The 26,683-nt window shown below is 43.4% G+C and overlaps 3 protein-coding genes and 3 non-coding genes across 10 annotated transcripts; 3 read left to right on the top strand and 3 right to left on the bottom strand.

Annotated features, from left to right (window-relative positions):
• Positions 1,588 to 1,660, bottom strand: TRNAA-AGC. The gene has a single exon. It is a non-coding gene; the product is annotated as a tRNA-Ala (tRNA).
• LOC8084153 (RNA-binding protein 12) lies at positions 2,481 to 3,295 on the top strand. The gene has a single exon (XM_002466307.2). It carries the CDS (start codon positions 2,571 to 2,573, stop codon positions 2,904 to 2,906), a length of 336 nt encoding a protein of 111 aa, XP_002466352.1. The 5' UTR covers positions 2,481 to 2,570; the 3' UTR covers positions 2,907 to 3,295.
• On the bottom strand, positions 5,464 to 5,536 carry TRNAA-AGC. The gene has a single exon. It is a non-coding gene; the product is annotated as a tRNA-Ala (tRNA).
• LOC8084152 (vegetative cell wall protein gp1) lies at positions 6,580 to 7,384 on the top strand. Its single transcript, XM_021451446.1, has one exon. The coding sequence runs from the start codon at positions 6,659 to 6,661 to the stop codon at positions 7,154 to 7,156; it is 498 nt and encodes a 165-aa protein (XP_021307121.1). The 5' UTR covers positions 6,580 to 6,658; the 3' UTR covers positions 7,157 to 7,384.
• On the top strand, positions 14,461 to 18,569 carry LOC8084151 (transcription factor PIF5). 5 transcript variants are annotated; one of them, XR_002448570.1, is made up of 9 exons: positions 14,461 to 14,879; positions 15,145 to 15,236; positions 15,338 to 15,905; positions 16,008 to 16,109; positions 16,235 to 16,295; positions 16,472 to 16,537; positions 16,622 to 16,912; positions 17,027 to 17,430; positions 17,551 to 18,569. XR_002448570.1 is itself a non-coding variant. In XM_021449886.1 (8 exons), exons 1-8 carry the CDS (start codon positions 14,743 to 14,745, stop codon positions 17,156 to 17,158), a joined length of 1,449 nt encoding a protein of 482 aa, XP_021305561.1. In that variant the 5' UTR covers positions 14,461 to 14,742; the 3' UTR covers positions 17,159 to 18,567. The 5 variants fall into 5 exon arrangements, 2 of the variants coding, with proteins under 2 accessions (XP_021305561.1, XP_002466350.1); XR_002448568.1 differs by having other exon boundaries at positions 17,027 to 17,708; positions 18,042 to 18,569; XR_002448569.1 differs by having other exon boundaries at positions 17,027 to 17,822; positions 18,042 to 18,569.
• Positions 19,090 to 19,163, bottom strand: TRNAV-AAC. The gene has a single exon. It is a non-coding gene; the product is annotated as a tRNA-Val (tRNA).

Below are 26,683 nucleotides of genomic sequence, written 5' to 3'. Positions count from 1 at the left end.
AGTGATTCATCAACTAGAAATAGCAACTAAGAATCCAAACATCGAACATAGGTTTATTATTATCGGGTCTCCACGGGGAACGAGGACGAGGGGAGGCACACCAGACCCGCCCCCGCGAAACCCGACGGGGACAGATTTTGCCCCATTTAGCTCCCCGTGGGGAGAGATTTTGCCCCAAAACCATCACCAAATAGGGGAATTCCCCGCGGGGAATCGAGGATCGGTTCCCCCTTGACATTTTGAGGTACGGGCATCACTCGGCCGTGCTACATGGTCGAATATTATTTTATTCTTGTTGTAATAGACGGACATAGTCCTAAATGCTACTTTAATTCCTAAGAATTCAAACACATACTCAGCGGGTGTAATGATACTAAGAAAGAGTATGTTCGTTTGTCTAAAAAATCATAGTTAAACAGATTCAACAGATAAGCTCAAGCGAACAGGCTCGTGCTTACTTTAACATATATGAAGTGTTGCAATTTTTTTGAAGTTGTTAAGAGCATCTCCAAGTGAGTCTTTATATCTTTGCTAGTTTACACAAATAGAGATTTTAATAAAAAAATATCCTCGAACAATATCTTCAATTGAACACCTAATATATAGGCATAATCTATTTCGGATTTCCCGGTAGTCAAAGATGGAAAGCAATAATGACTCCTAGATTTTGCACAAGATATAGAAAAGTTTTTTAAATACAAAGATATAGAAAATGATTTTTACTCGAATAACTCTCTCTAAACGTTGATTTAGAGAGTAGATTTTAGAAAACCTTTCGGACATGCTCTTAAGCTTGTGAGCATACTTCCTAAACGTGATACTCCCTCCGGTACATTTTATCTGGCGCACACATATATCAAGATTCAAACTTTTAAAACTTTGACCATTAATTAGACTAATAATTATTAACTATTATAACACAAATTTTATATAATTAGATTTGTAAAGAATTATACTATCCAATGATTATAAGTTTATAAGCATAAATAATATAATATAAAGTAAATGAATGGTCAAAATGTAATCTAGGAGACCGTGTCATTCTAACCTGCGCCAGATAAAATGGACCGGAGGGAGTAGTGTCAAAAACGCAAACCGAATTATTTGACCTCTACCATTAAAGAAAACCAAACCAATACACAAAAGATTCAGCGGTTTGAATGCACAGGGTTAGCATTTGAAGTGCAAAAACTAACGCGTTTCACACGCCAGGGCTATCACTGACTAGCAGACAAATAAAACAAGTTGCAAAAATGCAAAACGGGCTATCACTGTTTAGCAGACAAATAAAACAGGCTGTCACTGATTAGCAGACAAATAAAACAAATTGCAAAACGGGCTAACACTGATTAGCATACAAATAAAACGGGCCATCACTGATTAGCAGACAAATAAAACAAATTGCAAAACGGGCTAACACTGATTAGCATACAAATAAAACGGGCCATCACTGATTAGCAGACAAATAAAACAGGCTGTCACTGATTAGCAGACAAATAAAACAAATTGCAAAACGGGCTAACACTGATTAGCATACGAATAAAACGGGCCATCACTGATTAGCAGTGAAATTAAAAATTTACGAGATGGAGATGCGGGGTATCGATCCCCGTACCTCTCGCATGCTAAGCGAGCGCTCTACCATCTGAGCTACATCCCCTTTGTGTTAGTTTGTTCCTTTTATACGTATTTGAACATTTAATTTGTTCAAATACTGGGGCACTCGCAATGTCGAATAGGTGTGTTCGTTTAGCGTTTGAATCTGACCTAGGTAGCGCCAATTAAACATACTCAGCCAAAAGTCTGATTTGTGCAATGTTGCAAATGCAATATGCACATTGCTCCAACTAAACGCTCATACTAGTCACACCGCTGGAGCAGCATGCGAAGGCAACCCAACACATTGTGACGTGGCCCAACGAAATCTTCAGTTCTTCACGGAGGCTATATCCGCCGGCCGCACAGGACAAAAGGCTGAAGGGTGAAGGCCAAAATGCAATATGGGCAATGGCCATTCGATCACGACCACCGGGACTCACAGACAAAGATGAGAGCCACAGAGGGCACTTGGCCGCCCCGCCGCCACAAATAAACCCCCATCAATCGTCTCCTATCCGGCTGTATGTCCGTCCCTCCCAGATGGATGGACATGGACGCGCGCTGTGCCCTGCGGGCTATACCCTCCGATTCTCTAGGCTCTGGGCCGTAGCCGAAAAGATGGGCGGCGGACAAAAGGTGAGCAAGAGCTGCGTTGAGAGAGAGCATGTACGTACACACGCAGTGTGAGCAGTGGCTGCAAAGCTCGCCGTACATGTACATGCGGCTGTCTCTCGTTCACCAGTCCATGGATCCCGTAACGACAAACCCGGCCCATGCCGGCGTCGGGTGGCCAGCAACCAGCAAGGTGGTGCGTGGCGCGTCACACGACCACGGCGTGCTGCTATAAATTGCCATGCACGGCTCCTTCCTTGCGCATTGCGTCCTGCTCCTGCCCTCCGGGAAGACAAGCTAGCTAGCTAGCGTTGTTGTTACAGCAGCGTAGCAGCCACCAGCAGAGCTCGCTCTCCGGCATGGCCTCGACCCCGAGCCGCTTCCTGCTGGCCGTGGCGCTCGTCATGGCCGCCGTGTTAATCGGCGGCGGCGCCAACACGTGCCACGCGGCCCGCCGCCTCGACGAACTGCCGCCGCTGCCTCAAGTGCCAGGTGTGCCGAAGCTGCCGATGCCTGAACTGCCGAATCTACCAGTGCCGGTGCCCAAGCTGCCCATGCCTCAAGTGCCGACGCTTCCAGTGCCGCCGGTGCCCGAGCTGCCGAAGCTACCAGTGCCGCCGGTGCCCCAAGTGCCGACCCTGCCTCAACTGCCGGGCGTGCCCGGCGTGCCGCTGCCGTCCGCCGCGGTGCCCTAGGTGCTGCCTCCGTTGATGCTGTCCCGTTCCCGGCGTGGACGAGCACCGCCGCGCGGCCACCGACGTGCAAATGTAGCCGGCGATGCCCTGTCATGTACCTGTACCGTGTGTGTTTTATGTTCGGGTGTGTGTGTCTCATTATATTCGTCGAGAGGCCTTAATAACGGTCCTCCATATCCATACACATACACTATATATATAGGTCTCGTGCGTAAATATCATTACCTAAAAAAAAAGGGTCCCGTGAATAAATATGTTTGTAGGGTACGTATTTCTACACGTACGGTGTTACACTGCTAGGTGTATATGTATATGCCACTGTGCCAGTGTGACGATGTTAACGGTTGCATGCATATTATTTACTAATATTAATGAATGCACGTTTTCTATGTGTCAGGCGCCTGAACGTTCAGGCGACGTTTGTGCTCTATTCTTCAAACCGCGTGCAGCAGCAATGCAAATAGATTATAGCTATTGGATGTTAATCTATGGCTGCTAGCTGCTGTTTAAAATACTCTCTCCGTCTCAAAAAGAGTGACGTTTTTTACTTTGAGATATCGCGTTTGACCGTTCGTCTTATTCAAAAATTTTATGTAAATTACAAAATAAATTAATCATGAGCAAAGTATCTCTAATGATAAAATAAGTCTTAACAAAATATATAATATTTATATAAAAAATTTGAATAAGACGAATGATCAAATAAGATGTCTAAAATTCTAAAACGACACTCTTTTTGGGACGGAAGGAGTAAATTAGATTTCAGACACCTAAAATATAGCATAACCCTAATGAATATGTTGAGTATTTATCTATTGTACTACATTTGTATTTTCTCCTGTAGGAAAAACAAATATTCACATGTGCATTACAACACCTTACAGATAAAATATCTAATACATGTTGCAATAACATACGTACAATCAGGTTCAGCGGACTAACCACCAACCTAAGCATACCGCTTATCCTATTTGTGCTCTCCTCTAAGTTAGTTGCGGACTATGAGATTGTTTGCTTGAAGAGGCCTTATAGGCAGCTTCCATTCTAGTCATATATCTTAGAGTAACTCTAAGTAAGCTCCCAAATTTTGCCCCCACGCCCTCAACCCTTCCACCTATTCCTTCAAATAAGAGCTCCTCGTCCATGTGTTTAGCCCCTACTTATCAGCGCACTTAGGGACGAAGCCAGAAAAAAATTTAGTGGAGGCTGAACAAAAATTCTACATCGACTTAGCTCTACTATTATCCCTCGTAATAAAAAAATATATTAGTTTAAAGTAGTCTTAGATTAAAAATATAGACCAATAATGAAATTCACAAAATATATCTAAAAAATAAAGTTCTCAGCCCACCCTACTTTATAAATTTATGTCTAAAATTAGAAGAAAAACACTAGAAATTTCACTAGGCCAGCAGCGGTAGGGGGGGCTGGAGCCCCCCTAGCCCCACCGCTGGCTTCGTGCCTGAGCGCACTTTAACTAATATGTAAGTTTTTTTCTACTTTACACTATATTATCACGAGTCCTGCTTATCGGCCACTCATTAGCTTCGTGGGGAGAGAAAAAGGAGGAATAAGGGAGGATGAGGGCCTCCTGCATTTGAGGGTTCTAGAGATGAGGGAAATGAGAGTCCCTCATCCAAGGCGGCGGGGGGAGGGGGTTGGGGAGTACTTTTTGTGTTTTGACATCTCAAATAGGATACGACTTCAGCTAGGAAGTCCTGCTGGAGTTGCTCTTTATCCCTAGATGTCTAAAGTCATACACTTGGAATGACTATATACATGTACAGGCAAGGTTGCCTAGTGAGAAACCAAAACATGCATAGGTTGCTACAGATCTCGAAACTTGCAATCCTTCCGGACATGCATCCTAGCCCTAGATATCCGAAATTAGACACCTAGGTTGGCTGCTGCTAAACAGCCAAACAAGCTTGCTTGGAGAGACTAGACTGAAAAACTAATAAACATGCTCTCTATGTGGTATGGATCTTCTTGATCTCGATGTCCCCTCTCCAAATGCCACCGTCCTTCATTCTGTGCCGAACTGCCGGTGACCCAAACTCTATAGTTTCCTTCTCATTTGTATTGTTATCATGTATTGTATATGGCTAAACTTTGGTTGTCCACTCAACAAGCTTTGTTGTCATGGTCTTGGTATGGCTATAATAAGATTATATAAGTTGGATCATGAAACAAAAAGTATTCAATCCGTAGTGATTTTTCTTAATTATTACATTAGCACAAACAAGCAAGAAACAATATTTACTCACTCATAAAAAAATTGATAATATTCACTCGCGGTAAACAGGAACAAGTAGGAAATAAAAAGTTTGGCATTTTGCAATATCGTGAGGACTTTCTCTTCTTGTCTGTCCTGGTCAGCAGAGCACATGCACATGTGTCTAAGCAACAAAAATGGGTCAGTTTTGCAGAATTTTAAAAAAAAGCACATGCACATGTGTCTAAGCAATAAAAAATGAGCCAGTTTTGCAGAAATTAAAAGGCAAATAAAAATGACAATAAAATAGAAATTAAAAAGCAAATAAAAATGACAATAAAATGGAGATGCGGGGTATCGATCCCCGTACCTCTCGCATGCTAAGCGAGCGCTCTACCATCTGAGCTACATCCCCTCAGTGAAACTTTTGTGATTTTTTCGATATTTGTAACTTCATATGCACAATGTCCAAACAGTCTCCGTGTGTCAAGCCAGAAGATCCCAACCAACGTCTCAGCCTCTCAGGCGGATGGAGATACAGTGGTCTGGTCCTCCTGCTGGCAGCAGCAGTCCTCGTAGCTGTGCTTGTAAATGTAAATGTGCAATACAATTGCTATTTTGAATCCTTCGTGGTAGCTTCTTCTGTCATGGAATAAAACCATGTGTCCATGTGTACATAGCCTTGGGCTGACACCTTATCTGTCAGCGCTCAACAGTGTTTTCCTCTTGTAATAATATTTTCTTATAATAAATCAGCGAACAGTATTTTTAAGCATAATTTATCATCCAAGCGAACAGATTGCACCTACTCTGTGTCCTGTAATGCAAATAGTGGGGGCCGTGTCCCTGCGACATCAACCAGCCATGCTTCCCGCTGCGCCGCACTTGACCGCCACGCCAACCCTTGCTGGGTCCCAGCGCTCAACTCCGGTGCCCCAGTCGACGTGGCAGCGTCAATGTGTCCGTGAGCCTACTTGATGGCAAAGAAACAAAGCCGTGGAGCGGAAGAGAGCCTCATGAGAGACCTCTGGAGCTGGAGGGAGGCTATGGAGCTTGAGCTCAACAAAACGAGAGGTTCCCACCGGGTCTGTTTATTTCTCTAAAAAGTTATGGCTAAAAGTTCGCTGATTTATTATGAGAGAAAAACACTACTAAACGACCTTGCACAATTTTTTCATCCTTTCTGCAATCAGTTTGTGTCTGCAAAGCACGATCATCCCCCGGTGACCTAAACGCAGAAATTTTAGCCACACGGCGAGCAACAATCCGCCTCGATCTATCTATCGCTGCAACTAATCTTTCTTGTCCTGTCCTGCCATTCTGATCACCAACTTGGGGCTAATCTTCAACTTGCGCTGCCACACACCGATCCGGCCACCAACCAATCTAATCGCATCTTCCCTCCCTAATCACCAGGCTATAAATCGCGACGCGTTTGACCCCTGCTCTTCGCAACACAGCAACGATCGACCAGAGTGCAGGTGCAGCAAGCCGTCTCCAGAGACAGCCTACTATACTGCTAGCACACTAGCACAGCATGGTTTCCGCTGCGAACTTCCTGGCCATGGTTGTGACCTGCGCACTCCTCATGACCAGCCGCGACACCTGCCACGCGGCGCGCCACTTGGCCGACACGACCGCCGCGGCCGCGGCTCCCGCTGCTGCTGCTGCTGCCGTCCCGGGCCTCCCCGCCGTGCCGACCATGCCACAGGCGGCGCTGCCACCCATGCCGGCCGTGCCCGCAGTCACCGTTCCACAGGTGACGCTGCCACCCATGCCACCGGCTCCCAAGGTGACCGTGCCGCAGGTGACGTTGCCGCCCATTCCGGCAGCTCCCAAGGTGACCGTGCCGCCGCAGGTGGCGCTGCCGCCAATCCCCGCCGTCCCTTCGTCCGTGCTGCCCAAGCTGACCCTGCCACCGATGCCCGCCGCCGTCGTTCCGTCCGTCGGCCCCAAGGTGGCCTTGCCGCCGATGCCGTCTGTCCCAGCCGTGAACGTGCCCATGCCGTTCGCGGCGCCGCCACCGTCGGCGTAGACGCGCGCGCTCCTGCAGTTTTGCGTTCGCCGTGTCCACCATGCATTGGTGGTGGTGAGTGGTGTACGTACGTCATCGTTTGTGCATCCTGTTTGTACCGTGTGTAGTGTGCACGTGCGTCGCGTGCTCTCTTTTCGTGCGTAGCGTTGTACCATTGTCCATTGTACGTATTTATGTACATCCTTTGTATTTCTGCCACATTCATTTACGCCGTATATGTCTGCTCAACACCCCCCCCCCCCTTCTTATGTTCAAATTCAAATCTGAACTTCGAAACATCCACTGCATATCTGAAAATTCGACGTACTCTAAAATTTATATGCACCTCACATACAGTTCTTTTTATTTGCCTACAAAAATTTGATCCATTTGTTTTCTGAAATGAACAATTTGTATTCAAACTTATAATTCTATGCACCTCAGTACCGGATTCATGTGTATCAGTTTTTATATATCGGTCACAAGTAAATTGACCTTTTTTCATTTGGTAACAAAGTTAATCATTCTATTTTCTGAAAAAATATGATTAAAACTTGGAGTTGAGGACCTCATAAGGTTTGGTTCTTACTAAAGCCTTGTTCGTTTCTACTGGATTGACATGTTTTTGGGTTCATTTTGGGTGAATTACTGTAGCCCGTTTTCAATCTGGATGAGAACTAAAATGTGCATTCGTTTTGGACCAGCCTAGAAAGAAAACTGGCCTGAAACAAAAAAAAAATGATTTCTCTTTTTCTAGTCTCTATGGTCCGGAATGAAACCAGACCACCTGCCATCCGGATCGTTTTCTGGGTCGAGTGGAGGAAGTGGATCAATCCACTTGATCCTAGCCTGGAACCGTTCAAGGACAAGAATGATTTCTGTGGAGCTAAACAAGGCCCAAGGGGGATGTTCGGTTAGCCTATTCCCGGTCTGGAACGGCAGAGGAACATTCCCATGCTATGTAAATTAATGAAGGAACGAAGCATAAGGCTCCGTTTAGGTTGTGATTGGCAACGATTAAATTCATATTTTGAATTTTATCATTCTTAAGATCGATTAGCTCAGTATTTTGAGTGTGTTTAAAGGAATATATTGCATCCACATGGATTTATATAGCATGTAATAAGGCCTCCTTTGGACCGGAGGAATTTTCTCTATTTTCTGTGTTTTTTCTATGAAAATCAACTGCCTTTTGTAAGCATGTGAAATTGCTGAGTTCCAAATAGGGCTTAAACGGTGTATGTGTAACAATCATCTGAGCCTTGTTAGAAAAAAAAACTCGGGTGGGTGTGTTGGTATTATATTTTTTTTCAACCTAAAATTCCTTACCATGCTCTCTTTCACGATCTCGCCCAAGCCTCTAGGCTAGTTGACCTGGCCCGACCGGGCCGTCACTTGGGCCAATAGCCCAACCTCCCAAACATTTCCGTTTTTCAGGCCTGCTTGCATAAATAAAGAACCTACATTTATTTGGAACAGAAGGCTGCCCGCTCTGTTTTTCCATTTCTTTTCAGGCGAGGACGGTGCTGATTGGCAAGGCTAGTCTCAACAGAGATTTACCGTAAGCCTTAAAACCTAAACACAGTTACCAAGTTGTCACAGTTTTTTCACGGACGGGCAAAATTGCACGTTCATGAGAAAACAAACTCTATCTCTCTTTATAACTTGCCAACCTAGCAAATTTGTTAATATACGCCATATTATTAAATAAGAATATTTTTTAAAAAAACCTTGGTTGAGACTGACCTAACTATTTCGAAACATGGTCATCATGAAAGACCCGATGCTAGAGGAGTTTGCGGCCTCACACATCGGCAATCAGATTATCGTGTGGCCTTCCCTTGAGCGCCTGGCATCGGCAATGGCGGCCCTTCAGCTCGAGGATGAGGACCTAATGGTGGTCTCCTATGAGCTGCGGACGCTACCCCCGTGCCCCACTCAGTGGGAAGTGGACTCGTCAAAAACACACACGAAGCAAAGCTACCCACCAGGCCTTAGACTAGTCGATCGCACGGTGGGTGCAGGCCCTTCCGATTCATTACTGGTGGATACCACTACTACATAGTTCTTTTACCGCGGTGGGCACAATCACTTTACAAAGGCGGACAAACCGACCGCCTCGAAGTAAAGGTCACCATTAATCAATGTTAACCGAGGCGGTCCTAATGCCCGCCACGGTAAATCAATCGGGTAAAACAAAAAAAATAAAAACCTAGATACCGCTGAACCAATCCATGACCCACAGAGCCCATCCCTGGCTGTTGGATCTGCAGTGCGCGCCGCCGCTCGTCAGGGTTGTCCTCCACCAAATCAACCATGTTGATGCCACTAGATCCGCTCATCGAGCCACTCATCACCCAATCTGCTTGTCATGGCCTTCGCAAGTGCCGCTGCAACTGGATCCACCTCCTCCAAGCACCGCCGTCGCCGTCGGGAGAGCCCTCCCCGAGCACCACCGCTACCGGATCCGCCTCCTCCAAACACCGTCATGACTGAGAGAGACCTCCCTAAGCACCGTAGCCGCGGATCTGCCATAGAGAGAGGGGTGAGGTGGATCTGAGAGAGGAGAGAGAGAGAGAGAGAGAGAGAGAGAGAGAGAGAGAGAGAGGATGAGGGCATACCTCTTCCATCGGGGCACAGAGCTGTTGCTTGCGCCCATGACTGCGAACAGCTCACCCTCTCGTGCCTCCTCGGAGATGCCGTCGAGGAGAGTCTTGGTGTTGGTGGGGAGAGTGAGGGGCGACATCACTGCCAATGCGGCCAGGGGAGGGGCTTAGCCGCTTAGGGAGGAGGACGACGTTAGTGGAGGAGAGTGGGAAAGAGAGGAGATGGGAGGGGAGGGGGCACTGATGGGAGGGGACGCGGCTAGTGGAGGGGCTCCAGTGCGGCGCTCGATCTGGTGAAGTAAGGGAAATGAAGTAGTGAACCCTATGTCCGAATATATATATGAACCCGATAGTTGATTGGATTTGGATTTTTTTTGGGCTTCGGGGATATTAGCCGAGGCGGACCTTATAAGTGGCCCGCCTCCAAGAATACCTCTATTTTTCGAGGTGGGCCACTTATAAGGCCTGCCTCGGTTAATAGATTTTAGGAGACGGTTATTTTTAATCGCCTCCATAAATCGATTTTATGAGGCGGTTGATTGTAACCGCCTTCGTTAATGAAAAACGATCGCCTCGGTTAATCTCAGACATTAACTGTGACGGTTGAAATTCTTGCCCGCCTTGAAGGGTGTTTTTAAAAGGTCACAATAAATATTTTTTGTAGTAGTGTACCCACCAGACTGTGGACAATGACGACTCCTCCAAACACTGCCTTGACAGTTTCATCAACAAAGTGACGTGTAAGAGGGATTTGTCATTGATTCGTGAGCCTCCTGCATGCTAAGCCAGTGCTATCGTGGCAGAGCAGGCAGTTGGTGCCTCAGAGCCTCTCTTTAGTACATGCTTCCAAGTGAGTTGAGGTACTGATTATGCAGCGGATAGGCTACACCATGGGTCATCAACGCCATTCACGTCGGAGCTGGAGGTCTTTGACAACCTCTTTGATGGCAGTCTAACTGTGTCCAACACCAAGGTAGACGTGCTCTTCCCAGTTGTTGGAAAGGGCGCATCCAAGCATTCGTGAAGATGCAAGGCCATCTCTTAGGTTGTACCATTGCATCGGTATTGGTTGTTTCTTTTTATGCAATATCGAAATAAGAGGTTCTTTGTTAGGATGGTCTAGCTACGGCTATGTTAGGTCAATCTCCTTTAGCGCTTGTTAGAAATCGTGTTGTGTGTTTGTTTAAACTTTTCTACTTAATACAATGATATGGAAATCTTTTTTGTATTTAAGATTTTTTTTGGAACATGGAGAATTGTGGTAGATTAGTAATTTTGCAATCATTTTGAGAACGGAGGTAGTAATTGTTTATCACATCAAATACAAAACTACACAATATTTATATGTCTATTACTTTTTAGAATAAACAAAAAGAACAAAAATAAACAACTATTAGCTCTTAATGTTCTCCATAAACTTGTAATGCTCGTGCGTTCACGCAATTTAAAGCTTGTTTGGGAACACACGATGAACTAGTATAAACAAATACTACTAACCTAACACACAAGGTATAGATAACTCCGTCCATTAAGTTGTTTTGGTTTGTTAGGTATATAGTTTCTGCTATGTACCTAGATATATGTTATGTCTATATATACAATAAAGTTTTTTCGAGCGGCAGCAAAAAGCATTTGCCGGATTTTTATTAGATGAAGAAAAAGAGAAAAAACAAGAAAAGAAACTACTTTACAAATGCGAGACTAAGCTCAAAACCCACTGAAACAGAAAAAAGAAGACGACAACTCTTACTCTAAAGGACTACTAAACAAAACAAGACAACACCCGAAGACGCCGGCTGCCGACTGGCAGAGTGAGAAAAAACTCTCTAGGGCATAACAACTATAGGTTGGCTCCAACATTTACAATAAAGTCTCTGTGTCTAGAAAAAAAAGAGAGAATAGTACTTTTTTCTTATCGAAACATGCAGAGTAGAGTTAGAGTCGTGGATCTCTAAATAAAAGAAGGGAAAAAATGGTGTACATGTATCAAGCCGCTCCAACACAGGCAGAGTGTGCTTATACAGCTTGATGAGAAACAAAGAGTCAACAAAAACTCCTTTCTCCAGCTGAATAGTCAGAGAAACACAGGTAACGCATATAAAACTGATTTTGATGTATCTGCCCCTGGATTTGATACTGCTAGGATCGTCGTTTGGGACTTGGGAGATCGATAGGTTTGCTTTGCACAAGGCAGGCAGCAAGTTAGAACTTAGAAGAGAGTTGAGATCACAGCAATGTCTTGGTGTAGCAGGCTATTGCAGGCTAGTTGCGGCGTTGCTGTCGGCAAGCTCTTGGTGTCGAGCGCAGCATGCAGATCACAGCAATCTTGTTTGAGGATCGGATGAGAATGGCCCGGGCCGTGCTGTACCCATCTGTAATCCAAATCCGGCCTCCCATTGGCGCACCTGGCTAGCACTGCCTCTGCCTCCATCAAGATCACTCACAGGCAGCTCGCTGCAGAAAAAGAAACGTTTTATTCTCCAATATTAATTGCGAGATAGCGGCAGAAAGGAACGGGGAGAGGAAAACGCCACAAGAGAATGATCCAGATGAACTGGATGGCGAGCTACTCTACCAAGCTGCTTGCTAGCTCTCGCCCAGTCGGTTTCGGCACTCTGGATGTTGGATGGATGGAACATTTCCCTGTCAATTTATTCTCTCAGCGGCAACTGCTGGTGGATGTGTCATATTTATTTATCAGTTTTCAAAAGAAACATGAGAAATACAGCAATATTTTCAGTAGTCTCCGAAGAGATTAACTTGTTTGCTTAAGATTATCGTGTTTTTCTCTTATAACTCATTAGTGAATAGTATTTTTAGCTATGAGCGAAGCAAACAGATCTTGAAAAAGAAATAAAAGGAAGCAGATCGAGATCGGTTCCGTCGACGAAGACGAGATTCTTTCCTGATTACATTCTGCCATATATATGCTCGTTTTCTTTCTGACGAATAATACTCCAAACAGGAGTACAAAAATGGGTCCTGTCTGATGTTACATGTATTTGACTTTTGTTCATGGATCAATGCACCTATCAATCAGTTAGACTCTCGTTGCTTATGATTGTGAGTTTATATAGAGCTTGTCTTAAGCCTGTTCGCTGGTCTGAAAAGCCATGACTAAAAATACTATTGGCTAATTTATCATGAGAGAAAAATATTATTGGCTGACAGAAAAATACGGCTGATAAGACAAACGAATGGGGACTATCTTTTTTCTACCTGTATTTTCTCTCGTAATAAATCAGCGAGTTCAGCCATGACGAATCAACTCTGGTTATGAATGAATACCATGGCAATACCCATCAGGCACCAAATGTCGGAATGTTTTCAGCCCAGGCGTTGTTTAGTTGCGAAAAGTTTTTGGATGTTGACACTGTATCACTTTCGTTTATATTTGACAATTATTGTCTAACTATAGACTAATTAGGCTTAAAAGATTCGTCTCGTAAATTACAGACAAATTGTGCAATTAGTTTTGTTTTCGTTCATATTTAGTGCTCTATGCATGTGCTGTAAGATTTGATGTGACGTGTAATTTTGAATTTTTTTTAAATTTTAGGGAACTAAACAAGGCCCTACTCTCTATTTAATATTTCGCTATAGTTTTGTTCGTGTCAAATTTTTTATTTACCTATTTTTATAAAAAATATTAATAATATTTATTTCTCTAAATAAATTTATTATAAAAACAATCTCAACGATATATCTATCGTAAATAATAATTTTTTCTTATATATTAAATCAAAGTTGAGTATATTTATCTTCTCCAAAAGTGAGAACGACCCTTAGAAAAGAACGGAGCGAGCAAGAGTACTGCCCAACTACATCCTGTACCTTCCTTTAAGTTCTGGATGAATGATCCAAACCCAATCCCTTTGGAATGTATTGCAAAAGGTTGCTCTTTTATTTATATTTAACAGATAATTTACCTGGGATCTTGTTCCTCCAAGACAAGAAGAAAATGGAGAAGAAATCACAGTGCCTTCAGTTGCAGAGGAGAAACAACTCTCATTGTTTGAGCATCTCCAACAGTTATGCAATTGGAATTTGCCATTTGTTAGAGTTTGCCAAGTCCCTAAACGTTTTGCCAAAGAAAAAATAAGTTCCATCTCCAAGTGTTTGACATTTTTGACTTGACATTTTCCAAAATAGTGGACCCAACTATTTTTGTTCGGAAATCTTTCATCTTCGCGGGAAATTCTCTCGCGCGTCGCGCGAGCGATTTCTTTTTCGCGCGCAATTCCTTCGCCCGTCGCACGCAATTCTCTCGCGCGTCGCGCGGCCGTGTTCATCCCGCAAGTCCACGTCGCGCACGGGGAGGTCTCGTATCGCGGAAAACTATCGCGACGTGGGGAGTACGGGCACGACAAGGAGTCCCAAGATTCTCAGAATATCAAAATTGCCAAGCCATTGTGCATATGCAAAAATGTTTGGTCCATCAAATGCCAAGTTTGTCAAAATACATAAGTCAAATACAAAACTGTTGGAGAGCAAATTTTAAGATTTTTAGTAAAATTCAAGAATGCAAAGTTCAATTGCATAATTATTGGAGAGATGTTCTTAAACAGTAGTTTATTTGCGCAATCCGAAGCAGCAGCTTGCCGCAATAGCAGGAGCAGAGCAAGGGCAAACGATGCATCATCCATTCCTTGCTCCATCCAAGCTGCCAATTCCGATGGCCGACATTTATCCGGCCACGCCAAGGGGATCCGACATCGCCAACGCTTGTCCGCCTCCGCCCGCCATCGAAATCGCAGCTGCAAAAATCGCGTCCATCTCATCCCAATCTCATCTCACTCCCCATCACTACTATTTCCCGGGAAAAAATCCACGCGAAAATCCCCTCACCCGCCACGGCGCCACCCCACCCCACCCCACCCCACCCCACGGCCTCTCTTCTTTCTCGAGAGCGAAGTGCAGTGTACAGTGAGAGAACACTTAAAACGGGACAGTGGCGCAGCCACCCGGTGTACGAGCACTTGCTCCGACTTGTGTGTGCTCATGCCGTGCTGCGGTGGCCGTGCTGCTGCTACGGACCTGCCTCATAAAAGCTCTCCTGCTTGCAGCTTGCACGGAGGCGGGGGTAGAAGACGACTTCGCAAGGCATCTCTGCTCGAGCGGAGCAGTACTCCGTTCAGGTACTAGACTTGACGTCAGCTCACTGGCTCAGTCGTCAGTATTCATCAGCAGTACCACTCTATCTTTCTTTCTCTCTTCCGCAACCGCAATCGAGAAGGGTAGCTAGCTCTAGCTTCTCTTCTCCTCCTCCTCCCCTTTCTTGTCTATCTGTTTTTCTTGCTCCTTCACCTTCTATTGGGGTTCTGCTTCGACGGAGAAGGTTCTTGTCTTGGTTAGTTCGCTGACGCCGGCTGTTCTTGCCACGGGCCTTCTCCCCTTCTGCAGGAGACGAGGCGTTCTCCTCCGGGTCCTAGAAATCCTGCCGAGATGGACGGCAATGCGAGGTCGTCGGCGGCGAATCAGAAGAAGCCCATCGTGTAAGGATTCTCCTTTCGTGTCCATTGATTGATTGATTGATGGTCCTCCCTGGACGGACGCTGATTTGCGCGTGCTCCCTCCAATGGCGCCCGCACCGCAGCGCGGACGACGACCTCATCGAGCTGCTGTGGCACAACGGGAGCGTCGTCGCGCAGCCCCAGGCGCACCACAGGCCGGCGCCGGCGCCGGCGCCGCCGCCCTCCGACCGCGACCGCCCGGCTGGCGCCAGCGGCCTCACCGGCGAGGAGACCGCCGCGTGGTTCCCGGACACCCTCGACGACGCCCTCGAGAAGGACCTGTACACGCATCTCTGGTACAGCACCATCGCCGACGCCGCCCCGCAACACGAGGGCACGCTCCTGGCTACCCCGCAGCCGTCGCCGCCGCCGCCGCTGCCGGTTGGGAGCAGCGGCGTCGAGTCGAGCTGGGCCGGCGACATCTGCTCCACCTTCTGCGGCAGCAACCAGGTGCCCAGGACGCCGGCAGGGACCAGCAGGAAGGACGCTGCATTGCAGTCGGCAGGGACCAGCGGTGCCGGCGGGCACGACGGCACATCGTCGTCCGGTGGGTCTGGAAGCAACTATGGGGGATCCGGGCTGCCAAGTGACAGCGTCCATGTCCACAAGAGGAAGGGGAGGTGTAGAGACGACTCAGATAGTCCGAGTGAGGTGTCGTCTACTTTGTTCATCTTGTTTGGTTCCTGTATCCTGAACGAACTACTAGGAAAATAGGGATGCTTGAGTGGAATAGAATTGATGAGGAAATTGCAGGATGCCGAGTGTGAGGAGGCAACTGAGGAGACCAAACCGTCGCGGCGACATGGGCCGAAACGCCGGACTCGTGCAGCTGAAGTTCATAATCTCTCAGAGAGGGTGAGATCAGAATCAGATTGTGCTTGGAAAGCAAAGCAAAGCCTATATTCAGAAAGGCAGGCAGCTTGTTGGTAAATTGTTCTTACAGCGTTTATTGACTGCTGCTGAATGCTGATGTAGAGAAGAAGGGACAGGATCAATGAAAAGATGCGCGCGTTGCAAGAGCTGATCCCGCACTGCAACAAGGTATATTAATACAGTATTATTCATCTTTTCTTGTCAGGTGTCCAAGTCCCTTGAATAATGAAACTCTGTTGGTGAGTGGTAACATACTATGTCCTTGATCATTGTCAGTATGTCTAGTTTGTTTTTCGGTCATCTCATTTTGTCTTACTTTATTTATCAACTCGAATTGTTTTCAGACTGACAAAGCGTCGATATTAGATGAGACGATTGAGTATCTCAAGTCCCTCCAAATGCAAGTTCAGGTTAGCAGCTACTCCTACCTAAACTTACATGATCCCAATGAGATGATTTTCTGGTAGCGAAACTAAGAAATAGATATGTTTCAGATCATGTGGATGACTTCTGGGATGGCACCAATGATGTTTCCTGGTGCTCACCAATTCATGCCACCAATGGCTCTAGGCATGAATTCAGGTTGCATCCCTGCAGCGCAAGGCCTAAGTCAGATGCCAAGATTACCATACATGAACCACCCCCTGCCAAATCATATCCCTCTGAACTCATCTCCAGCTATGAATCCACTGAATGCTGCGAACCAGATGATGCAAAACGGTCACCTCAGGGAGGCAAGTAATCACTTCCTTCACCTAGATGGGCGAACAGCGGTGGTACCTCAGGTGAGATCATAGTATTATGACCCAGATGTTGTGGACTTCAGGGACAATTTCAACCTTCTTTTGTCTGCTCATCACCTAGCTAATTAACTAAATAAACCGTCAATTGTTCTGCAGGTACCAGGACCCCATGTTTATGGACATCAAATAGCACAAGCCGAAGAACCCAATAGTATACTGGAAGTGGCTGCTAGTACTGTTGTGCCAACTTCTAGGGCAGGGCAACCACCTAGTTTTGATGGAGTTTAGAATGAGGAAAATCTCGTAATTTGTTGCACTGATAGACTGACGATGCATAGCATAGGTACCTCGAGTTGTATATCTGTACAGAAGTGTCAGCGACATATTCTTTGACATCTAAGCTTAGTTTTAGAGTATTATTAGGAGTCTAGTATAGGTAACAAGACAACTGCCTGTCTACCACCATATTCTATCTGTGGAAGAATTCGATCTGCATACCACTGTGCAGTATATTGTTCAAGAGAGACTGGAATGGATGAGTATTATACGAAGTACAGCCTGTGAGTTTTAACGGGTGGATCCCTTCCTTGAGATTGAATTGACAGTTTTGTACATATTAGGAAAGAGGTAGATAACGTCAAGACCAGTTGGTTTAACCATCCTTTTCTTGACACTTACAGGATCAAGAAAAGGTCTTCTTCCTGGCAATCACTGAAAATACTGACATGATAAGGAGCAGGTGGCATCTCTATAGCTGCACTGTAGTATATCTATATCATATGGCAATATACTTGTCTGGACATGAATGCTACAATCACATGTAAATGCAGAGTTGAAGGTAGATAGCAACTTTTCTCCCCTGAGATGCCAACTCTGACTCCTACTGTATGTACAAATGTACTGATTTTAACAACAGTATTCAATCAGCTGTCAATTCCTAGGATGTCATAAGGTAGTGTCGAAACAATTTTCCTTGGAATACTGTTATACTAAATCAATGAGATATTTGCAGTTTGTTTTCTTTAATTAGAAAAAAAGAAGTTTTGAAATGTTTTTGTTAGCTGACCAATCAGTCTTGTCTTTCTGCCTGCTCCTGTTTCTGGGGAACCAAAACTCACAACACTGATCTTATCTATATAGGTTGCTAACACCATTTTCTGCTTGTGGAAAGGTTTGGTCTGCAGGAGATGAGGTCGCCAGTCAGTCAGTCCATGCACTTCACACGACGCGGACTGTGGACATGCTCCACGGCAACGGTTCAGCATCCTCCTGGCGATCTTGTGGCTGGCAGCAGCTGCGAGAATCTGTGTGGAGCCCTACTATGCTTGTTGCAACTTGCAAGATGCCAGGCTCTCATCTTCAGAGTTCAGATTGGAGGCCGAGGGTTCCCTCTCCAGACTTTTCCTATGATGTTACAGCATTCAAGTGCATGTTACACTCACGGCCCTATCAGCACATGCTACAGGCAGTCCGGTGTGATGATAGGATCAGATGCTCATATCTCCTGAGGTCTTCTGTCTACCACATTTGGATTGGATTTGGATCCCTCCTCTGTACTGTACTTCTCCTTGCTACCCTGTTGCTTTCGACTCATGGTTATTCTCCATATGCTTATATATGTATATGGCTTGGCGCTTTGTCGTTGCCTCGTTGGAATGTTGGGCTATATTACAATCAGAGCTATGGCTGTTTCTGGATCTGGACAGTGATTTTTCGTTTGCTACTGTTTGTTTGGCAGCTGTTTCACGGGAACATGTAGCGTGGTATTTTGTGTGTAGTAATATTAATTGGTGCCTTTTCCTCCCTGACTTTTAATAACAAAGGGAAAAAGGAAGCGATGAGCACATGGTAAGCTTCCGGAAGGAGGCTTCCGTGTTGATTTCTGCATTGAGTTTGTTAGGGTTCATCACTTCGGTCGCCATCCTTGAGCAGAACTATATTCTTCTGGGACTGATGCCGTGTTTTGTAACTAGACTGATGGAGTTCATGCCCAATTGCCCAAAGTTGTCTGCATCATTTATCTCTCCTTTATTTTAGGACTTACTATCTGAGAGGTACAGTTGTTTGCATGATAGTAGAACAAAACTATTTGCTTTGCTTTTTTGCGTGGAACTATGTATTATTAGTTCTTTGCATGACAGAGGAAACTAGCAACAGGGGAAAAAAAAACCTTTGCTTTTTTATTAACGGGGAGCAGCAACAAAAAAAACACAAAAAAGTGGCTTCGCCCGGGTTCGAACCGGAGACCTTCAGTGTGTTAGACTGACGTGATAACCAACTACACCACGAAACCTTTGGTGTCAATTTCTAAATCAAGTTCTACTAATACACATACTCCGTCTTCCAACAAAGCCTCAGCACCGTTAGATGGGCCGGCCTAACCCGCGGTGACAAGGAGACAGCCCACGGTCCCCTCTTGCGCGAGCGCAGTAGTGGGCCCGTGACGAGGCGCGAGCGGCCCATCACGGCCTTGCCCCGGATTCAAGGTCCATGGGTATACGCTCGACACCACGAGGCAAACCTGCTCTGTTTGATTCCTCCCAATTCCTTGCAGGTCAATCGGTGACGGTCTCCTAGTTCCAGACTTCATATTTCTGTGTCGTGCACGCTCACGCACTGCATGCTTGTTGTACGTAAGTACTTGATCCGTTTCAGACAAGGCTGTAACGTTAGAATAGCACTACTAAAATGTATATAAAGAATATGATAACATTTATTATACTAGACAATTATCGTTAAATTCGTCTTCAAATACATCTTGATAGTACCTAAGTCATATATGTTGATATTATTTTTTTATAAAAATTAATTATAACTAAGACAGCTCAAATTACATTTGTTTTTGCTATCGCCCTTGTCACTGTTGTGCAGGCGTGTTGAATACTAGTTCCTCCATCACCCAAAAAATTAAGGCCTTGTTTAGTTCCCCAAAAATTTTACAAAATTTTTCAGATTCTCTGTCACATCGAATCTTTAGACGTATGCATGGAGTGTTAAATATAGATAAAAATAAAAACTAATTGCACAGTTTGGTCGGAATTGACGAGACGAATCTTTTGAGCCTAGTTAGTCCATAATTGAACAATATTTGTCAAATACAAACGAAAGTGCTACTATTTCTATTTTGCAAAAAATTTTTGAAGTAAACAAGGCAAACCGAACCAATAGACAATAGCATTTGAGCCCATATCCCATCCATGCATCATTGCATTATGTTCGTAATGTTTGGGGGCAGACCTAGAATTGAATGGAACAAGCTAAGGTACTGTAGCTAAGATGGTGGTGGCTACTAGCAGGTAGCTAAGAAGCTTTGCAGATTGCATAGCTTTGCCGGCCTCTCTACAGTCTAGCTAGTACTAGTAGCAGTAGAGACCACCTGTCATGTGAAAGCTAGTACATTTCGTACTCTCTCTCTCCCCCTTTACTCTGTGATTAGACAATGTTTGTCAAATAAAAACGAAATACTACAGTAGCTAAGAATAAAAAAATTTACGAACTAAACAAGGCCTTAATTCTTAAAATCGGTATCACACTACTACAAAAAACATTAACGGTGACCTTTGGAAAATCCCCTTAGAGACGGGCACAAATTTCAACCGCCTCGGTTAATGCCTCAGATTAACCAAGGCGGTTAGTTTTTATTAGCCGAGACGGTCAAAAAAACTGCCTCGCAAAATCGATTAAACAAGGCAGGTACCCTTAAAATGCTCGTCGCGGTTAATATATATTAACCGAGGCGGGCATCCTAATGCAACCGCCTCGGTTAATATAAGGCCCAAATAGCCCATCTAAGGTCCAGCAATGGGTTCCTAGTATATATACCACTCTCAAAACCAACCCTAACTTCTATCCTCTCCTCTCACTCAGCGCCGCACACCTCCCTTCTCCATTCTCTCCCTCTTCTCTCCCTCACTCCACTCACTCTCTCCCTCCCTCCCCCAGCAACCATCCTCTTCTCTCCTCTTCGAGACTCCTCTCGGCCTCGTGGTGCTAGAGAGCGGCTCGTAGAGCCTAAGTGCACGGACCGCGCCACAGTCACCTAGAATGGCACTGGCGCCCCCAGCGCCACCCACCCCTCTCTCCCACAGGTGTATGCCCTCCTCCCTCTCTCCTCTGTCATATATGTCCCTCACTCCTTCCTCTCTCTTTGCAGATCTAGAAGGAAGCATGGAGGCGAGGTGCAGGCTATCATGAAGGTGAGTATCGGGCAGATCCGGAGCAGAGGGCATTGTGGAGGTGAGCAGCTCGTGGATCTGGCGCCCCCTCCTCTGAGCGTGGCGTCCCTCATCTCCGAGAACGGTGCGGTGCGACCTCCCTATCTTCTGAGCTCCTGACACGGATTCGGCCTCCAACCAGGCACCGGCGGCGGATCCAGTCACCAGAGGTGGTGGGAGTGCAGATTCGGTCAGCAGCAGCAGCGGATCGAACCACGAGCAGCGGCGGCGTGCGGAACTAGGCTCAATGGGCTACCGGGCTCAATGGACTTTTTTATTTCCTGAAATTATTTACGGAGGTGGGCTCCATAACTCAACCGCCACGATTAATCGTAACCTTTGGTCCGAGGCGGTTGGAAAAACCGCCTTGGTTAAGTGATTTCGCCCACCTTAGTTAAAAATGTAGTAGTGTCAGTCAATTTTTTTAAGTTTGACCAATTTTATAGAAAAGAACATCAATATCTATGACATAAAATGAGTATCTTATGAAAATATATTCTATGATAAATTTAATGGTATTGGTACTGTAAATTTTAGTGTTTTTCCTAGAAATTCGGACAAAGTTTAAAAATTTTAACTTAAGACAACTCTAAGAATGAAAGCTTTCATTTACAGAGAGAGTAGTACTATAGTAGCCTAGCTACTAGGCATGGGATTACGAATACAGAGTATAAGAGCATTCTCAATTCAGAAATTAAGATGTTTCTATATTCAGGGTGCTAACTTTGTAAAACCATGACCGGTATAGATTGAGTAAGGAGAGAGAGAGAGAGGAGAAAATAGGTTATTATTATTATTATTATTATTATTATTATTATTATTATTATTATTATTATTATTATTATTATTATTATTGTTGTTGTTGTTGTTGTTGTTGTTGTTGTTGTTGTTGTTGTTGTTGTTGTTGTTGTTGTTGTTGTTGTTGTTGTTAAGACTGCCAACTATCTTGCTCACTCGGGTCATCATTTATTATTATTATATTATACTAGTCCATTAATCTGTGCTCATGCACAGGCTACCTTAAAAGATATAAACATTACTTATTGCTAAATACCTCTAACTAATAAAAGTTATTGAAAAATAAATTATGTGTTTTCTTTTTTGTTTATTTTCTAACAGAATAGGCATGTTCACCGGATATCATAAACTTACCAAACTTATATGAACTTATGAAATATATGGAAACTAAACTTATCTATTTTACCCAGGAGTAAAATTGTCGTTTCGTTCACTCCCCAGGCCCCAGTAACATCGTCAGTGGCCAAATCTGATGAAAGGTTAATATTGAAAGTTTGATTTCTAGACAAGGTAACTTCAAATCTAAAAGGACCGAGGAAGGTAGCCGGAATTTTTAGTGCAAAGGAAGGATTTTTCTCTAAAATATATTAATATTTACAAATAATTTTGAGAGATATTTTTGTTTATTATTTTATATCAGCTGAGGTAGAAACAAATATAAATTTGAGAAATAAAATATACAGTTAGATTGAATGCAAACTTAGAGATTACATTAAGTTAAATTATACACCCACAGTCCTATTGAAAGTATCATTTTTGACTTTTAGACTTCTTGTTTGGCTTATCGTCTTATTCAAAAGTTTTGTATAAATATTATTTATCTTGTTATGACTTATTTTATCATTAGAGATAATTTTAATAATGATTTATTTATTTTATTATTTGTATAAAACTTTGAATAAAACGAATAGTCAAACAAGAAGTCTAAAAGTTAAAAACGACACTTTCATTGTGACGGAGGGAGTATTCTATAGTGACATAGGTTGGCAATTTACAAAACCATCAGGGATGTTTTAAATAATCTTTACATATGGCTGACCTAATACAAAGTTAGAGGGTTATTTTGAATTACCTTCATAATAAAAAGTGGGTAATTAGATAAATTATATAAAATGTTAGGGGTTACATTAAATTATTTTTAATAATGGCAAATATGAGTTTTAAGTTGCGAAATTTGAGGGTTATTTTGAATTATTTTTCATAATAGCAGAGGTAGGTAATCTATATACAAATTTAAGAGGTCGTTTTGAATTATATTTGATAATGGTAGAGATGAGAAATTTAGATACACAATTAAGGGTTACTTTGTATGTTTTTTTCATAATAACAGAGGCGGATAATTCTAATTAGAATAGACCAACAGCTATGCTTTTTATATAAATTAGACCAATGACTATTGTTAGCTTTGACGATAGAGTCTATCAAATTAAATGCCATGTGTAATAGATTCAATTTTTCGTGATTTATACTTGTACAACCCAGGCACACATACGTAAACCCTACCCCTACAAGCATCTGTTGACATGTGAAAGCACAACACCTTTAATTCCAGAATAATATTGGGAGTCAAAACTAAGACCTGAGATGATATTAAGACTTTTTATAACCACTAACTCAGCATAACTGATTATTGTGCAGGATTGTAGGATTTATATCTTTTTAGCGTGTCTAATGAGAATTAACATGAAATCTCTGTTAGTTGTAGCATCGCATTGGTACTAATAGTACGACAATATAATAAGATTATATACAACACACAGTTCTGCTGATGACGAAGAACGAAGCATCAATTCATGTGAGCTGTTTTGTCTTATCAATCAACCAGAGCTAGGAGTACATACAAAGACGCGCGTCTGTCTCCTGTCGGTCTATTAGTCTGTTATAATTAACGTTACCGTTACAGGTATCGATCATCAGATATGACCAGAGACGTACTGGGAACAAATAAATCACCAGAACATACTTTTTTTTTTGAAAAATACACACACGCCTGTCTTTTTTGAACCATTCATATATACAGTACATGCATTATACATAGTCATGCATCATGATATATTAGGGGCGGATCTACAATAGTAGCATGGGGTACAGCTGTTCTCCTAAAATTTCTTGAAAAACATCTAGTATATATACCATTTAATAACATGTATATGTATAATGTATTGTTATATACAATTGCTAGTCTGCTCAGCCCATACAACAGCCTCAACACTCTATATTTACAACTATTTTATCATCATTTAGTAATCTAATTATGTTATGTCCATGTTGATGAACTATATCATTTTTATCCGTACCCGTATGATTAAAATGTAAATCCGCTACTGTCATATATATGGTTGTCAAAAACGGCGACGGCCCGGGGGAGCTAGCTGAGCTCGCGCGTCTCGGCGGCCGTTGCGGGCGTTTGTTCCGTAGCGCGCGGGCGCCGCGAATCTCCACGAAAGCGGCTTGCGTGCCTGCATGGACTCAACTCAATCATGCATCGACGACGACTCAATCATGCTTGCGGCCGCGGAATAATTTGTGTCCAATCCATCGGCGCGGCGCTGTCAGGTGGCTACATATACTCCCAGCAGCTACGTTCGTTGGTGTACAGTAGCTAGGATGCATGCATGCAGATGCAGGCCTTGTTTAGTTCACCTGAAAATCAAAAAATTTTCAAGATTCCTCGTCACATTGAATCTTGTTGCACATGCATGAAACATTAAATATAAACGAAAACAAAAACTAATTATACAGTTTAGCTGTAAATCACGAGACGAATCTTCCGATCCGGCTCGATCGGTCTGTGTCACCGTACGGCCGGTGTGCCAGCGCGGGCCGCGGGGGCGGGGCGGACGTACGAAAACGGAACGGAAATATTCCGAATCGAACCGAACCGTTTTCTATATTTGATCCGATCGAATTCGTATTTTTTTGTCTGATTTTATCGTTTTCGTTTTCGTATTTTAGATGTTTCGTATTTCAAATATAAAAGTAGAAAACGGTTTTGATATTTTTCGACCGTTTTCTACTTTTCTACTTTTAATATGAAATATTTCGAATTCAAATTTTGGTTTAAACCGAATTTAGTCAACTGTAGAGTCACACAGCCCAATTATAGACTACTCACCATGCATCTCCGAACCGAACCGTTTTCTATATTTGATCCGATCGAATTCGTATTTTTTTGTCTGACTTTATCGTTTTCGTTTTCGTATTTTAGATGTTTCGTATTTCAAATATAAAAATAGAAAACGGTTTTGACATTTTTCGATCGTTTTCTACTTTTCTACTTTTAATATGAAATATTTCAAATTCAAAATTTGGTTTAAACCGAATTTAGTCAACTGTAGAGTCACACAGCCCAATTATAGACTAATCACCATGTATCTGCGTTCTTTCTACTAGTGGCTAGTTGTGTTCATGTACGTGTGGACTAAGGATGAAAACGGTCCCCGCGACCATGCGTGCGTTCTTTCTACTAGTGGCTGGTTGTTGTCGAGACGTCGACCCCGCGGGCTGCGGCGGCCGCAGCCCCCGGCCATATCGTGCGTATGTAGTCGCTCCGACCGCGCCGGCGGCGGTCGATTAATAAAATAAATAAATGCGCGTACTGATCAGATCTGATTGGTCGGGCGTACGTACGTGATTGCTTGTACTGACATCTGCATGGCCGCCTATATATTGGTTTCCGTTTCTCACGTGGTCCGCGTTCAGTGCTGCCCATCAATCGACTAGCCGCGCTGTTGAACGTACCGATGATGGCCATTTGGTTCTGGGTTCAATTTCTCCATCGGTTCTTGAAACAAATCCAGTTTTTTTTTTTTAAAAAAAATGGAACCATCAATCGGTTTTAAAAAGTTCTAGTAACTGAGCATTTCAGTTTTGGGTTCTAGTTCTTACGAACGGACCGAATTTTGTTCAGTAGAGATGTTGAGATAACAAAGACATATGTACTCTATCCGTCTCAAAAAGACAAGTTTTTGACTCCGAGAAATCATGTTTGATCGCTTGTCGTATTCAAAATTTTTATACAAATTATAAAATAAATAAATCATCATTAAAGTATCTCTAATGATGAAATAAGTTATATCAAAATGGATGATATTTTATATGAAAAAATTTAATAAAATGGATGGTCAAACATGATGTTTGAAGGTCAACAACAACAGTCTTTTTGAGATGGAGGAAGTACGTAGGTTCTACAACAAATTTAGACCACACTGCATTCTATTTTAGACAATAATAATTGATAAAAGATCAAAAGCAATATTGTAAGACAAATACATAGCAATTCAAATATGAGACATAACAAATAAGCCAAACATAGTAGTTTTACAAAGTGCAAGTAATAAGTGAAGTATTATTTCCATGTTTCAATTCTTTCGACTAATTTGGTTATATGAGAGTAGGAACTAAAAAAATATTATCGGTTATTTCGATTCCTTGCTATCTGGAACCGAATAACGAACCAATTTTTTTGGTTTCACTTTGGTCCCCTATGAATGTTGGTACAAGTCACGATGCATTGTATATCACCATTATTTTTGAGTTGTTTTTCTCTTACCATGCAAAAGAAGATAGAAAAACCACGTTTTGGGGTTTCAATGTCTCTGGCTCCAAAGAGCCTTGTCAAACAAACAGACCCTTAGAGGGCGTTTAGAACTACTCTGCTTCATGTTTTTCAGCTCTACTCTATTTTTTTTGCTAAACAATTTTAGTTCCACGTACTCAGTTCGAGAGAAAATGGTGGAGTTGTGAGAGCACCCAAAGAGGTACTTATTTCATGCCTTATCTGTGGTGTTTTCATGCGACT

Source organism: Sorghum bicolor, chromosome 1 (assembly GCF_000003195.3).
Source record: "Sorghum bicolor cultivar BTx623 chromosome 1, Sorghum_bicolor_NCBIv3, whole genome shotgun sequence".
NCBI lineage: Eukaryota > Viridiplantae > Streptophyta > Magnoliopsida > Poales > Poaceae > Sorghum > Sorghum bicolor.
The sequence above is the reverse complement of the archived record's forward strand: the minus strand, read 5'-3'. Positions and strand labels throughout refer to the sequence as shown.